Source organism: Cebus imitator, unplaced genomic scaffold (assembly GCF_001604975.1).
Source record: "Cebus imitator isolate Cc_AM_T3 unplaced genomic scaffold, Cebus_imitator-1.0 Scaffold618, whole genome shotgun sequence".
Taxonomy (NCBI): Eukaryota; Metazoa; Chordata; class Mammalia; order Primates; family Cebidae; genus Cebus; species Cebus imitator.
In genome coordinates this window covers 278,618-294,918 of record NW_016107933.1, presented here as the reverse complement: position 1 = coordinate 294,918, position 16,301 = coordinate 278,618, and the positions used below count along the sequence as shown (strand labels likewise).

The window sequence follows — 16,301 nt, the reverse complement described above, 5'->3', positions numbered from 1 at the left end:
TTTTTTTTGGTAGAGATAAGGTCTCACTATGTTGCCCAGGCTGGTCTCAAGCTTCTGAGCTCAGGCGATTCTCCCACCTCCACCTCCCAAAGTGCGGGATTACAAACATGAGCCATCGCACCTAGCCTCTTTGATCATTTCTTTGGTGTTCAGTGGAGGTTGACAACTCCCTAAAGATTTTCCTGTTTTTTGCATACAGGGATTTGAATTCTCTGAGGTCCAATCAATTTATTTGGACTCCTGAAAAAAAGTATTGTGGGTTTTCTCCTATGTGTGGAATGTATGAGGCATTCTTCCAATGTGGTTTCTCTTCTGTTGAGTGAGCTGACCTACACCTAAGGTTTTGTCCCATTTGTTGCCCTTGAATTATTTCTCCCATCATGAATTATATGTCCCAGTGAAAATGGAGTTCTGGATTGGAGGCTTATTCCACATTTACACAGTTAAAATTGCAGTGTTCCTCTCTGGGATGAGAGCTCTAAAGCAGAGTAAGATTATGTTTTGACATAAGCTTTACCCACCTATTTATAAGGTCTCACCTGTGGTCCAATGTTTTGAGACTTGTATCGAAGGGCTTCTGTATATTAACCATATTCTTAGGCTTTCTCACTTGGGTGAATCTTCTGACACATTTATTACAGCTTTGCCACATTTCTTAAACTTTTTGCTCTTTAGAAATTTCCCCCTAATTTATCGCATTCATTGCTTGTGATAAAGAGCCCAGGTAACTGACTTTACTCAGTTACTTCCTGTTAAATAAATTTTACTTTTCCCAAAAGTTTGATTTGGGTCTTTGGTTGCTCCTTTATACATTTCATAAAACTTCTTTAAAAATGGAATAAAATGCACAATTCCAAGTGAATCTTCCCATCATTTTATAGAATGAAACTGCTTCACAAATACTCTTTATTGATGCCTTTGTTTCTAAATGAGAAAAATTCCAAACTGTAAATATTTTCCATCCCTTGGGCTTTGATGGGGGAACACTGCCGTAGGATGAACAGCCAGAGTGGAATATTGATGGTTATTACAAGTAGCTTGGGGGGATTTCAAAAATGACGTTCCACCCTGTGGAGAAAAGGCTGAAGAAATGTAAGGGATAGAAACCAAGAAGGAATAAGGCTCTGATAGGAAGAAATTGACCAATTGGATGGAATTCCAAAAGGCAGGCTAGAATATAGAGAGGTAAATTAGCAAAAGGACTGGATTTGGCTAGGTGCGGTGTCTCACGCTTGTAATCCCAGCACTGTGGGAGGCTGAGGTAGGCAGATCACTTGAGGCCAGGAGTTCAAGACCAGCCAGGCCAACATGGCAAAACACCATGTCTACTAAAAACACAAATTTAGCCAGGCATGATGGGACATGCCTGTAATCTCAGCTACTTGGGAGGCTGAAGCACAAGAATCACTTCAACCCGGGAGGCAGAGGTTGCAGTGAGCCAAGAGATTGCGCCACTGCATTCCAGCCTGGGCAACAGAATGAAACTCTGTCTCCAAAATTTAAAAAAAAATTAGAAAAAGGAAAAAAAGGACTGGATTTGACAATTTTAAGCCTTATCACTTCATTTGTGGAGTCTTGTCTTACTCCATTCAGGCTGCTATAAAAGAGTACTATAGACTGGATGGCTTCTGAAAAACAGGCATTTCTCACAGTTCTGGAGGCTGGGAAGTCCAAGAGCAAAGCACCAGTGGATTTGGTGTCTGGTGAGGGCTGCTTCCTTGTTCATAAACGGCACTTTCTTGCTGTGTCCTCATATGGTGTGAAGTGTGAGGGCACCTGGGGTCTCTTTCATAAGGGCTCTAATCCCATTCCTGAGGGCTCTACCTTCATAACCCCCCCAAAGGCCCTACCTCCAAATACCATACATTGGAGGTTAGGATCTTACCATATGAATTTTGGAGCAACATAAATACTCAGCATATAGCAATTACTCTGTCAGAATACCAACTAGGCTTTCTGCTTCTTATATTTTTTCCCTCTTATTCATCCTACACACTAATATAAAAAAATCACCTTTCCATGGCACCATGGTGCTGTGACCCCATTGCTAGGGTCCCAGCCTTTTCCAGGTTGTGATTCATTCTCAAATCTACCTGCAGCCTCTCATAACAGAAATAGTAGAAGGGTATATTAGTCTAGGGGAACATGGCCCCAGGCACTGCTCACTGATACAATCTGCCAGATTAGGTATGATCATAGCTCTCTAATATTGAATTTACCTGTAGTATCAATGTCTGAGTTATTTGTCCCATTCTGGTCTGCAGACAGGTAAAACTTCCAGGGCACACAGACCTTGTCTTGCCCATGCCCTGTGTACTTCTTTAAGTCAGCTTTCACATCTTGACCTTGCACTGTGTCATGGTTAAGGCTTCTTGAGGTCAACTGCAGCTCTGCTAGATGAGTGACTTTGGGCAAGATACTCATTTCTCCCACAGTCACTGGAAGCCAGAGTCCCCTTAATGCACCCTGTAGAGGTGCCCAAATTGCTGGCCCCATAAACCTACCATTGGACCTCCCAGTCCTACCAATCACTGCCCACACAGGCCCCACTCATTAACTCAGCCCACAGCTGAGCAGTCCCAGGACCCCATCTCACACCCAGCTAGCCCTTACTCACTGGCCCCCACAGGCTGCCCATTCATTGTTAGTCCCACATATAGCCTTGGGTGCTTACTCTGTGCTAAGCACCTGGAATACATCAGCAGACAAAACAGACAGGAAATGCTTCCTTCAGGTGACTTGCATCTAATGGTGGAGACACACAATAAACAACATACAAAACTAATAAATAATATTGTATGTTGGAGGGTGACATTCTGTGGACAAAAGAAAACAGCAAAGCAAGGTACAGAGAATAAGGAAGCTGGGGACGATGGCTGCCGTTCTGAATAGGGCAATCCAGTGCAGGCTTCATCTGAAGGAGGTGGGGAGCGAGCCACACGGATGTGTGGGCGACAGGCTCCTGCAGGCAGAGTGGCGAGTGCCAGGCCCTAGGGCAGGGGCCTGCCTGGTGTTTTGGGGATCCAGCAAAGAGAGTGGTATGGAGGAGTAGGGTGAGGGAGGGAGGCAATGCGAGGAAGTCAGCAAAGCGGAGCAGTCAGGGCTCTCCAGAGGACAGAGCCCAAAGGATCAACAGATTAGATATAGATATAGATTAGATAGAGAGGGTTTTGCTCCGAAGGCCTTCAACTGATTGGAAGAGGCCCACCCAAATTATTGGGGGTAATCTCCTTTACCTAAAGTCAGCTGATTGTAGATGTCACCTATATCTACAAAACACCTTCATAGCAACATCTAGATCAGTGCTTGATTGAATAACTGGGTCCCATAGCCTGGCCAGGTGACATATAAAGCTAACCATCACCTGAGGCACTGGCATATGTATATTGCGTGTAGCCCTATAGGCCAAGGCCATTAAAATCATGGACTTTCTTTTGCTCTGGGTAAGATGAGGAGACACTGGAGGGTTTTAATAACAGTTACAGGGTCTGATGAACTAAAACGACCACTCTGGCTACTGTGTTGAGAATGTTTTAGAAACATCTTTTGTCTTTTCAGAGTATATTTTATGCAGAATAGTGTATATTACATGCAGAACAGTGTGGCAGACACCTTTATTCATAGAAGCAACACTTCACAATCATACACCCAAGCTGCACGCTTAGCAACATCTTTTATACATGTGTTTTTAAACAGGGTTTTACGTGCAGAAACAGTGTAGTGGTCACCTTCATTCAATGGACTAATACTGCTCTGAAACATGCACTGCTAGCATTCTTAGAAACATCTTTTTTTTTTTTTTTTTTTTTTTACATTTTTTTTTTTTTTTTTTGCTTTATTTCAGTGGCATGATCTCAGCTCACTGCAGCTTCCGCCTCCCGATTTCAAGTGATTCTCCTGCCTCAGCCTGGGAGTAGCTGGGATTATAGGCACCCACCACCACGCCCAGCTAATTTTTGTACTTTTAGTAGAGACAGGGTTTCACCACGTTGGCCAGGCTGATCTCAAACTCCTAACCTCAGGTGATCCATCCGCCTCAGCCTCCCAAAGTGCAGGGATTACAGGTGTGAGCCACAGTGCCCATCCAGAAACATCTTTTGATGTGTACTTATATTTTGGGAAAAGAATAAAAAGGAGAGAGAAAAGAGGTGAACAGAACTTTGGCAGCCAGAGTGACTAATTCCTGAGATCCATGGTGGTACAGCTTATTGGGTAAGCATTTGGGTTCTATCACAGAGCCTTCACATTTAAAACCCTTCTCTTAACTCTAATGTGATCTTGGTCAAGCTACTTAAGTCAAAGACTCCTTGTCTGTCAAGTAAGTATGATAATCATATCTAGCTGATAGGTAACCATCCACCCCTACAAACTTGAAAGTTTCTATATAAATTTCATGGTATAATGTAGAAAAAATGCACACTGCCTGGCTCATAATGAGTGCTCAGTGAACCTATCTCTCATGCAATAATGGATTAGTATAAAAACCATTAGAAATCTAAGAGAAGTTCATGACTAAAGAAAACCTAAAAGACAAGAAGGACCATGACCTGCTTCTCAAGGAATAACCATTGATGCATCCTTTACCTATCTTATCTTCAACTCAGATGAATTCTGAACAGCTACATAACTATGCTCCCAAGATCCGGTTTATCTCTAACTTCAGGTATCCATGTTTTCCTGCCATAGACTCTTGTAATAAACCTCTTTCCTAATGAACCTGTTTAGTTATGGCATTATCTTCACCTCGCCATCCCAGCCCAACCCCACTGCCTGCTTAAGAAGTTTAAACTATAACCCTGGTGACAACAGCCTCCAAGTTTCATCCTCTGCCTATGTACTCACTGATCAAGAACGGCAGAAGTCATATAACTAGATAAGATTTTTTAAAATCTTCAGTCGACCTCTATGTTTTTAATCAGTAAAGACACTAAAAACTGGGCGATAAAAGATTTGTCTGTATGTATATTACTGAGATGAATTAGCAATTGAACTTCAGGTGATTAAGTACATTTTCCAACTTTGGAATTTCTTCTTCTCTGCAAGGAAAATTAATTGAGAGAGAAAGAAGCAATTTGAAACTTTTCCATTTTCTAACTCTCTGGTAAAATGTATATTGTTATAAAAACTATCTGGAGCTTGGAGATTTGAAATACAAAACCCAAAACCAGGTAATAGCTTCCTCTGTTTTAAGTGCTACCAAGGCCCCCTGCATGAACTGATGGGCCTGTGTGGTCTTACAGCTTCAATTGATGGAAGGCAGGTAGGGCAAGGGGGGAAGGGAGAAGGGAGGGAGGGGAAGGGGGGAGGGAGGGGAAGGGGAAGGGGAGGGGGAAGGGGAGGGGGAAGGGGAGGGGGGAAGGAAGGAAGGACTTCCGCAGGTCTGCTGCCAGTCACCCCTATCAGAAAAGCCTCTGGGTTTTATTCTCAAACTGCTGCCTCTCCAGGGAAAGAGGTCCTTGGGGTCAGCGCTCCGCCTGCCCTTCCCCTGCATCTTCACCCAGGCTCCCAGTTCTCTCACCCCCATGAGGCTCAGCCTCAGGCCTGGCCCAGAAAGTCTGGATCTGAGAAGGGGGTAAGCCAACGAGGGCCGCAGCCTCAGCCTCAACGGTGTCAGGCCTGGGGTCATCTGCGGTTTGCCTGCATGGGACCTTTCCACATCCTCCCTTCTTTGGAGAAAGACCCTGGGTTTTTCCTGTGGACCCCTCTCTCCCACTGTTGGCTCATGTGGTTTGGGTGAACCCCACCTCCTTAGGTTCCAGGTGAGCACGTGGCCCCAGCCCTCTCCACCCACCAACCCCAGGCAGCGCAGACTTTTCCATGAGGTGGAGTAGACACACTGCCTATGGCCCAGAGTGCTTCTAGGGAAATGTTTTCAGTTCTCCTCAAATTGGAAGGAAAAAAATGACCTTTTAGGGTTAAATACCAATGCAGTTGTAAAACAGATTGTAAAATGTTGCACAGTCATAAAATAGTTAAGAAATATAGTGTATATATTTAAAATTTTTCCTGTATATTTTGTTTTAGCCAGGTGTGGTGGCTCACACCTGTAATCCCAGCACTTTGAGAGGCCAAGGTGGGCAGATCACTTGAGATCACAAGTTCAAGACCAGCCTGGCCAACATGGTGAAAGCCCATCTCTACTAAAAATACAAAAAATTAGCTGGGCATGGTGGTGCATGCCTGTAATCTCAACTACTGGGGAGGCTGAGGTAGGAGAATCACTTGAACTCAGAAGGCAGAATTTGTAGTGAGCCAAGATAGCACCATTGCACTCCAGACCAGGTGACAGAACAAGACTCTGTCAAAAAAAAGAAAGAAAAGAAAAGAAAAGACACAAAGCTTTTGGCTGGGGACAGACAGAGCCTGCCCTTCCTGGTGCTGGCCAGTTCTTAAGAGACAGCGAAGACTGAGCTGGGCATGACTTCAATATGCACTAACCACCCAGAGCCGGGCCTCCTCTCTCAGGCTCGCACACCCCAGGAGCACCACTCCACTGCCTTCATCATCCCCGAGTTGGAGACCAGGCACCTAGGGACACACCCTCTCCTTATAGATTAGAGCCCACTGAAACTACTCAAACTAGTCAGTCTCAACTATTCACCCTGCCCTGCCTTTCCCTTAGAAACCCAAAGAAAGGCTCTGGCTTCATGCTTCCCCCCATGCCCCCTGACTCCTGTCATCCTCCTGACCACCCTGGCACCTCGCCTACATGGCCCTGTATGGCCTGCCCTGCCTCCTGTCTCCAGGAATAGTGAGTACACTTTCGTCTTCCCGAGCCTCTCCTCGGCCTCTTTTGGCAGCATCTCATTGACCACCTCATAATAGAGTATAAAACAGGATGGAAGTAAGTTTCATGCAATTTTGTGACGAGTAAATGAATTAATATATGCAAAGTTCTTACAATAGCATCTGGTACTAGGCATGCCCTTAAATGTGAACTGTGAGCCCCAGTGATGGGGGTACAGCTCTTTATATTCCTCAGTGTCAACACTCTGCTTTTGAGGACCACATAGGGTTTCAATGGTCATTGCCAGGGGCTTGGGCCAGGCTGGCTACAGAGAGAAAAACACTTGGAATGCTTCTGGCCATGTCTTAGCGCCATCTAATTAGATAATCAGGTAACAAAAATGCAACTTATACATCTTAGAAAACTGGGCACTTTTCTTATTTTATTTTCAGAAAGACACACTGATAAAAAATTACTGTCAACATTTTTTTAAGGATAGTGATGTGGGTACACAGGGTGGCACATGGAACACAGAGGAAGTGTCAGTGCCACCCAGTGCTGGCACCTGCAGAGGATGACTGTCAGCACCACCAAGAGGTCCTTGAGTGATCAGAATCAACAAAGCCTTGCATTCTTTTCCCCTCACACTGTTATAAAAATATTTAAATTGCCAAAGATATATTTAGCAGGAGTTGAGGTGGGCCAAGAAGTGGGGAGCCCTCCAGCTGCAAGACAGAAGAGGGTGAGAGACTGGTGTCTCCATGGTGTACTGCCAACTGAGCCAGGGCTATAGGGGGAGGGTGGGGCAAAGTGCAAAGGAACAGGAAGAAAAGGAGAGGAATCAGACAGGGGGAGGCTATGGTGTTCTTGGATTAATTCTGAATTACATTGTTTTCTCCACCAAAAGCATTCAGTTTAAAGCAACTTTGTTCCAAGACTCTGAGGTTCGGGCACAGTAACCTGGAAGCCTCAGTCTGCTGCAGGGACAAAGTGCTGTTCTGGAAGCAGTCAATGAATATGGAGGAAGGTAACATTTTAGAGAGGCCACTGTCAAAGCTGGACAAACAGGTAGGCAGGGAGAAAGAACCCAGATGACAAATCAGTCAGCTGGACATGAGGGGCACCCGGCAGAAGATGGGCAGAGGAATCTGAAAGAGGAAATACGAAGCAATTTTTTTTTTCTTTAAAGAGGAGGCAGTTTCGGTGGCTGTTCCCAGAAGCTCATAGAAATGAAGAACCTATCAAAGTCTAGATGCTAATTCCCTTCTCAAACCCTCCCCCTGGGCTGAGTGGAACTGGCACTGGGATGGATCTTAGAAGGCTGAGATGGGAGGAGAGGCCAGGAGCAGCTTCTCTGGCTCTTACCTTTTTCCATGGCCCAGGTGAGGGGTGGGGAGACTGGCTTCACGGGAAGTTCATGGTCGTGGTGTGCCAGAACAGTCTTGTGCACTACATGAAGCAGGCGCAGGCTGGACGTGTAAAGACGGAGCTGCTAAAGGCGGCACATTACCAGGTACCAAGTCTGTCCCTGAAGAGTCCCAAATCATGGTCTTTCATCTTGTCACAGTTGGTTATGCCTACATGGTCATTAGGACTAGAAAAGCAAGGTACAGAATGAACTACTCTTTCTAGGAAATACTGGGTGTTTGGGGATTAACCCAGCTGAAGTTGGGGTACAGAAAACTCCCTCTCAGTAACTGCTGAAATGTCAAACACTGCACAGATCAGCTGGCAGAAAAGATTGTGGCTGAAGAAGTCTTACTGCAGAGTCCTCAGAAATTTACTTTTAGGGGTTGGGCTGGGGCAGGTTAAAATGCCCAGGTAGAGAGCCATATAATCCATGTGAGAAAAAGACTAAGACCCAGGCAATGCTCACTCTCCTAATTGAGAAGGCCATGTAGCAAGCTCACACTCCTATGGTAAAATACAATAAAGCCACTGCCTGGCCAAATACTAGTACCACAAATATATTCAAATCAGCCTAGGCATATCTAATAGGACAGTGACTTACTTTTTGCCTTCCCAGACAGGGATAAGTGAACAGGCACCTCGGAGGACTAAATCCATGAAAACCCAAGCCTGACAGAAGATGAACTCAGGGAGAGTGCACTGTCATCTCAGACGGAGGGGCTTCAGGCTGCACTTATGCCCTGGAGGCATAGTTCCTGGAGCTGTGGCTGAGATGAATGAGACTCGAGCTGGGTGCAGGCCTTCGCCCTGGCTCAGCTGTAGGCACATACCAAGTAGTGGTAGTTCTCATGCATTGATTACAAATAAAACCACCAACCAACTCTGCTTAGAAACGTGCTTCTCAGGGATTCAAGGTAAGGGGTTGGTAGTTAAGACCTGGCACATCACTTGGATAGAGATGAAGGCAGACATCTGTAGCAGTGAACATGATTTTTTCAGATTTGCTCTGGAATCTCAGGGTATCAGCCATGTGAAGCTGCAGATGAACTTCTGTGGACATGGGACACAGACAATCCCAAGAAACCTCTTGAAACAGTGCTTCACATGCAGCTTAATATGGGAGAAAGTCGGAGTTGCTGATCACCTAACAGGAGATGCTGGCCCACAAAGGTGGCCTTTATTAGATGAAGACTGAATTTCGATTACTTGGACTTTGAAGCTGCTGGAAGCTTCCAAGTCTATGTTGTAACCCAGAGCCCACTGAGTTCTACCATGATATAAAATATCCTCTTCTGTAACGTGGGGTGAGGTGCTGCATTCTGAGGGGTCAGCATTGCTCAACTTGACAGACAGCACTTCCACAAACCAGGAACTTGCTTCACTTTCCAGAGTAATTTGCTTGGCCTCCCATCTTCATTGCATGGTATGTTCCACCTTGTGGTAGTGCAGGCTCCTCCATTCCTTGTGGTAGGGAAAGGGAGAGGGCCCCAGCGGCTGTGTGTGTGAAAGAGCACAGATGTTATTTTATCTGTGTGATTTCTACTGAAAGCAATGAAGAATTAAAGATGGTGAAGGAACCCTACCTCCCAGACTACTGTACCACAGACTTTTGAACATGGACATGGCCCTTGCCAGGAAATGTCAATGGTGCTACTGACCACTTCTTGACTCATGGAATTACTCAACATTTTTCTCACCACTGTCAGCATGAGTCCTTAAATAGTGAAAGGCCTAGACGGAGAGAAAATGACCACTTCCAAATGCAAAAGCAGAAATTCAAAGCTGTCTGCTTTCCTATGAATATAGAATTAATACCTCCAGAAACCTAGAAAAAAACAGGGGAAGGACTAGGATGCAGCAGTTTATGCTGAGAGTAGTAAACGTACTCTAATGCAGTAGACACAGTGTACTGTCCAGTGAGGGAGAAGAGAGCGGGTCAGAGCATTCTGAGAACTGGCCTTGGGGCTTTCACCTCTTCTATCAGTTGCACACAGGGAAATGGGAAATGACAAAATGGAGGTGGTTGGGAATACTACAATTTAAGTGAGTGGAATCATTGCACCAGAAGCTGAGCAAGTCCCTGACTGACGTGTAGAGTCACTAAGTATACTACAGAACAACTGGAGGGTAAACGTGGCACAGGCAAGGCCCCTACTTCAGGTACCATCCCAGGGTCAGTCAAGCTGAAGCCCAGTGGAAATGCGTAACTCAAGAATTTTGATCAAGTTTTGCCTTCCAGGCAGAGATTCTAAGTTCTGAAAGCTGTATTTGGGTGTGATATTCAGAATCATGGACTGTGTCTGAGACCAGATCACCACACTCCCCATATGGGGACACCATGCAGACAGTTAGGAGTTGCTAAGTCAGAAGAGGGTCATTTGGGGAAAATAATCTCAAAGGGATTCTACCAGGATGAAGCCAGTGGGCAAGCAGACCAGAGGTATCTGACACTGGATGGTTTGAAGCAGAAGGTAGGAAGCATAATGTAAATAATTATGGGTGACGCATGGTGACTGCACTTTCTTTATACTGGGTGTCAGTGGTCTGGGTGAAGAGAGGACTAAGGTTTCCATTAGAGGTGGCAACTCAACTCTCTTATGTAAGAGAATCTAGTAGAGTGAAATGCTTGTAGGTCATTTTGACTTTTTGTTCTTTTGCTTCTCAACTTTAATTTTTATAATTTCGTAGTTTCTCTAATAGTCAAGATGTAATTTGATAAACCAATTTTAATGCTGTTAATTGTTAATGAAGCTCCATTTTGGTTCTGATAGTTGGCAATTCAGACTAATGAAACAGTGCTGCTACTTGAGGCAGTATTAAAGAATGAGTAGTGTCTGCCATTCTTAAATGCCCAAACCCCATGACACTGTGAAACTTGACCCTCAGTCAATAAAGTGACTATCTTGATGCAAGCTTTCATAGTTACTCTCTAGAATGGATTATCTTACATTCAATAATTAATTTACTCAGTCTCAAAGGTCTTCCATACAAACTACATTCATATCACTTTTCTCCAATATGATGTCTCTGATGCTGAATGAGGTTTGCAGTCTGGTTAAAAGCTTTCCCACATTTATTACATTTATAGGGTTTCTCTCCTGTGTGAATCCTCTGATGCTGAGTAAGGTGGGTGCTTCGGATAAAGGCTTTCCCACAGATTTTACATTTGTAAGGTTTTTCTCTAGTATGAATTCTCTTATGTTGGGTAAGGGCTGAATGGTCACTAAAGGCTTTTTCACATATATTACATGTATAAGGTTTTTCCCCAGTATGTATTCTCTGATGTTGGGCTAGTGCTGATTGGTCCCTGAAGGCTTTCTCACACAAACCACATCTGTAAGGTTTCTCTCCAGTGTGAATTTTCCGATGTCGTGCAAAGGATGAATTATCCCTGAAAGCTTTCCCACATTCATTACATTTATAAGGTTTCTCTCCAGTATGAATTCTCTGATGTTCAGTAAGAGAAGAGTTTACCCTGAAGGCCTTCCCACATTCGTTACATTCAAAGGGTTTCTCTCCAGTGTGAATTCTCTGATGCTGAAGAAAACTTGTACTCTGATTAAAGGCTTTCCCACATTCATTACATTTATAGGGTTTCTCTCCACTGTGGATATTCTGGTGTTTGGTAAGATGTGCCCTGCATACAAAGGCTTTTTCACAAATGTTACATTTAAAAGGTTTCTCTCCAGTATGTATTCTATGATGATGGGCAAGGTGTATATTTCGGATAAAAGCTTTTCCACATAAATTGCATTCAAAAGGCTTCTCTCCAGTATGAATTTTCTGATGGTAGGTAAGTGAGGAGCTCACTGAGAAGGCCTTGCCACATTCCTTACATTCATAGGGTTTCTCACCAGTGTGAATTCTTTGGTGATGGATAAGGTGCGTACTCTGGTGAAAGGCTTTCCCACATTCTCTACATTCATATCTTTTCTCTTTAATATGAATTTTCTGATTTGTTGTTTTTTCATTATGAATTTTCTGATGTTTATTAAGAGTTGAACTCTTAGAGAAGACTTTTCCACACTCACTACACTCAAAAGCTCTTTTGCTGGGTTGAAGTCCCTGGCTTTGAGCACTATGAAGAGATGAGCTCATAGTGCTCCCAGAATCATCACATTCCTGTTCACCGATCCCAGATGGGGTGTTTGTGTGAGTGAGTGCCGCTTGCTGCAAACTGATCCCCTGGCCTCCACATTGCCACTTGAACAGACTAGCACATTTCCAGTAACTACTGCTACCCAATCTTTCGTTTATTGTCCATTGATCCAATTCTTCTTCGGGAATCTGTGCCTTCAGAGTAGACATCTTACGGACAGGCATAGTCATCCAGTCTGAAAGACGTTAAAAATAAAAAGGTCCGTAGTAAAACATTTGCATGGGACAAGATGATAAGCCTGTTCATAATGCTAACAGAGAGTTGTACGCTTTTCTGTTAGTCCATTCTTTTACCCTCTTTTCTGTCCTTTCTTACTGTTACTTCAGAAAATTTTCTGAAAGTATAACAGTAAGAAAGGACAGAAAAGAGGGGTAAAGAGGGGATGATGGCAGGGGTTGATCTAATGTGTAATATATGAGGCAGGAGAACTTGGAAGCATGATCTTAGAAGTCACAGGCCTCAGTTAGAATTGAGTACAATGCATATTTTCTTTGTGATAATAGAGAAGTTATCTTATTTCCTAAGCCTCAAAAAAAAAGAAAAAAAAAAACATAAAGACCACATAATGCTCACAGACAAGAAAAAAAGTACCCTGTCTATTCAAAGAGATGGTTTTTAAAACAACTCAGGTGTGGCCTTAACAAGCTACTGAAAACAGCAGTCAACACTTGGTAGGAAGAAAACCTTGACTCCAGAGCAATTACTAAAATCAAGATATAGGCTCATTTGAGCATTCAGATGAATAATAAAAAGCTAGGCTGCTGTACAGGCTGTGTGAAATGCTCATATCTACTAAAAATAATAATAATAATAAGGACCTCCTATTGCTTGTGAGGAAACAATGTCTCCAAACCCATATGAATAATGTGACCCCTATAGGAGGAAAATGTGCCATGAGATATTTTGGGGCAAAGTTATCTCAGGATAAACATTGCAGCTGTAAGCACTGCCGGCAAGGTCATAGTAGACTTTCTCAGGGCAAACAGGAAAGGGGCTAAAATGTAATACTAAGGACTAGATTCTAAACACAGATGATGCAAAATTCATGAGAAATCCTAGAAAAGCCATCCTTATTACTTCCTTTCCCCGCTTGCTCCAGAAAATCTTTAAAAGGCCCTTTTGGTATTATTTTAGAATCAAAGAAACAAACCTCTTTACTTATCAAGAAAAGAAAGGTAAAAAGGCACATTTCAAGACTAAAATCCTGTTGAGCTCAGAATTAATATATCCTTGTTCAAAACAAAGAACGGTCAAAGTTAAACATCAGCATTGCCAAATGTCAAAATGTTAAGGACTACTTTCACTTCTGGCCCAAATAGAGTAGCCTGTGGCAGACTAACATTTCTACAGAAAACAACTAGGAAATCTGAACTGAAAAAAGTTATCTGTCTGAAGGCATGAGAAGTCACCCAGACAGACTTTATAGTCTAATATTTGGGAGAGAATGAAAATATAGAGAGGTGATCCTAATACTCAGTGGCTTGTTACTCAATTTACTGAATTCTTAAGCTTTACAGGACAAAAGACTAAAGTTAAGCAGATATCCAGAATTTTCTATAGTATTTTGGTACTACAGAAGCAGGACCTTCCAAGGAGAGGTCATAGTAGACATGTGAAGCTCTCAGCTGTGACTCCTGCAGGGCTACAACCTAGTAGTAGGGGCAAACGAACAGTTGACAAAGCTTTATAAACATTGTGACCAACCTCCAGCTATTACAGCCCTTTGGTTAGTCGAAGAGGTTTGCTTACACTCTTGCTGCTAGCAGGGAATTTAAATTTTCTCTGGAGGAACAACATCTAGACCTTGGCTTTTCTTCACACATAGTGTCAGGGACTCAATAAAAGTCAGCTGTGCTAAGAAATTGAATGAAGGGGAAATAAAACAGACAATAGAAAAAGAACTGCAGAACACAAATAACAGAGTTATCAGATGTGAACATTAAAACAGCCGGGATTAATATGTTCAAGGAAAGAGGAATGAGAATTACAAGAAAGAACTGGAACAGAAAAATCAAATTGAAATCCTAGAACTGAGAAATACAAAAACTGAAATTATGAATTCAGTAGATTTTTAACAAGATATCAAACACAGCAGAAGAGAGGAATAGTGAGCTACAAAAATACATAAGCAGAAAATATCCATAGTAAAACATGGCTAAAAAAATAAACATTTTTAAAAAGAGAGAGGTTGAAAAATGAACTCCGAGAAGCGCTATAAGCTCCAAGGATAACTACAAAGAAAATTCACCTAGGCACCTCACCTAGGCATACTGAAAGCCAAAGATTACCTTAAAGTTGCTTGAAAAAAAATTATACATTACCTTTCAAAAAGCATAAATAAGACTGGCAGTGTCTTCATGAAAACAATGGCACCCAGAAGACAATGAAGTAACATGTGAAGTGAAAGAACCTAACTGCCAAACTAGAATTCAACACACAGAGAAAATATCTCTAGAAAGTAAACATGAACTAGGTATTTCCATAAAAATAAAAACAGATTGTGTCACCAGCAGATCTACATTAAAAGAAACACAGATGTGTTCCAGGCAGAAGAAAAATAATTCCACGTAGAAATATGAAAATGTAAGAAGGCATGAAAAGCAATGGAAAAGGTAAATATGTGGATAAAAATACTATTGATTATATGTGACAATAATTATGATGTCTTAATGAATTGCAAATATATGTGGAATTAAAATGTGTAGCAAAAATAAAAATAGGGGCCGGGCGCGGTGGCTCAAGCCTGTAATCCCAGCACTTTGGGAGGCCGAGGCAGGTGGATCACGAGGTCAAGAGATCAAGACCATCCTGGTCAACATGGTGAAACCCCGTCTCTACTAAAAATACAAAAAATCAGCTGGGCATGGTGGCGCATGCCTGTAATCCCAGCTACTCAGGAGGCTGAGGCAGGAGAATTGCCTGAACCCAGGAGGTGAAGGTTGCGGTGAGCCGAGATCGCGCCATTGCACTCCAGCCTGGGCAACAAGAGTGAAACTCCATCTCAAAAAAAAATAATAAAAATAAAAAATAAAATAAAATAAAAATAAAAATAGAAGGATGAAAATGCTGTTAATTATTAAAGTAGTACCAATGTCTAGGAATTATTAAAAATAAAATTTTATTTTGGACAGTAATAAGCTGGTTTTACTTTTTAGCATTAACAATAAAAGACTAGGTAAAGAAGGTTAATTAACAAGCTAATACACAGTGAAAATGGCACAATAAAAATATGTAATACAATAGAAGGCAGGAAAAAAGACAAGGCATTCAAAGCAAGTAAATAAAATATAAAATAAATAATAGGATAGTAGACATAAAATCCCATACATAGTAGCTTAACTAAGTTATTTTTTAAAACTAAGATTGTGAGACTAGATAAACAATAAAACATAATTGAATATCACTTAGAAAAGAAATACCAAAAATGTAGATACTGAAATAATAAAAGAATTTAAAATGATATACAAAAGAAAGGTGCTATATCCAGAGTAATATAAGAGCAATCACACAATATTTGAGAAAATAGACTTTAAGGTATTTTATATAGACAAAAGGGTTAATTCCCCAGGAACATACAACAAATTTTCGTTTGTATGCACACAACGTAACTTTAAAAATGTATAAAGTAAAAATAGGGAAAACAAAAGGAAAAATAGACAAATCAATAATCATAGTGAGAAATGTTCATTTGGCACCCTCAATGACTCAGAAATCAAACCACTAAAAAAGGAAGGGGGCTGGCTGGGCATGGTGGCTCCTGCCTATAATCCTAGCACGTTGGGAGGCCGAGGCAGGCAAATCACCTGAGGTTGGAAGTTCGAGACCAGCCTGACCAACATGGTGAAACTAAAAATATAAAATTAGCTTGGCGTGGTGCTACATACCTGCAATCCCAGCTACTCAGCAGGCTGAGGCTGGAGAATCGCTTGAACCCTGGAGGCAGAGGTGCGGTGAGCCAAGATTGCACCATTGCACTTCAGCCTGGGCAAATAAGAGCAAAACTCC

General features: G+C 42.4%; 1 protein-coding gene across 5 annotated transcripts in view; it reads right to left on the bottom strand.

The window, feature by feature from the left end:
* Positions 1–9,124: 9,124 nt before the first annotated feature.
* Positions 9,125–16,301, bottom strand: part of ZNF454 (zinc finger protein 454) — a 51,080-nt gene continuing 43,903 nt past the window's right edge. For all 5 annotated transcript variants that reach the window (XM_017517116.2, XM_037734430.1, XM_037734431.1 and 2 more), the window contains one exon: positions 9,125–12,471. In XM_017517116.2, coding sequence (XP_017372605.1) covers positions 11,141–12,471 — 1,331 coding nt within the window. In that variant the 3' untranslated portion in view covers positions 9,125–11,140. The remainder of the gene's footprint in view (positions 12,472–16,301) is intronic.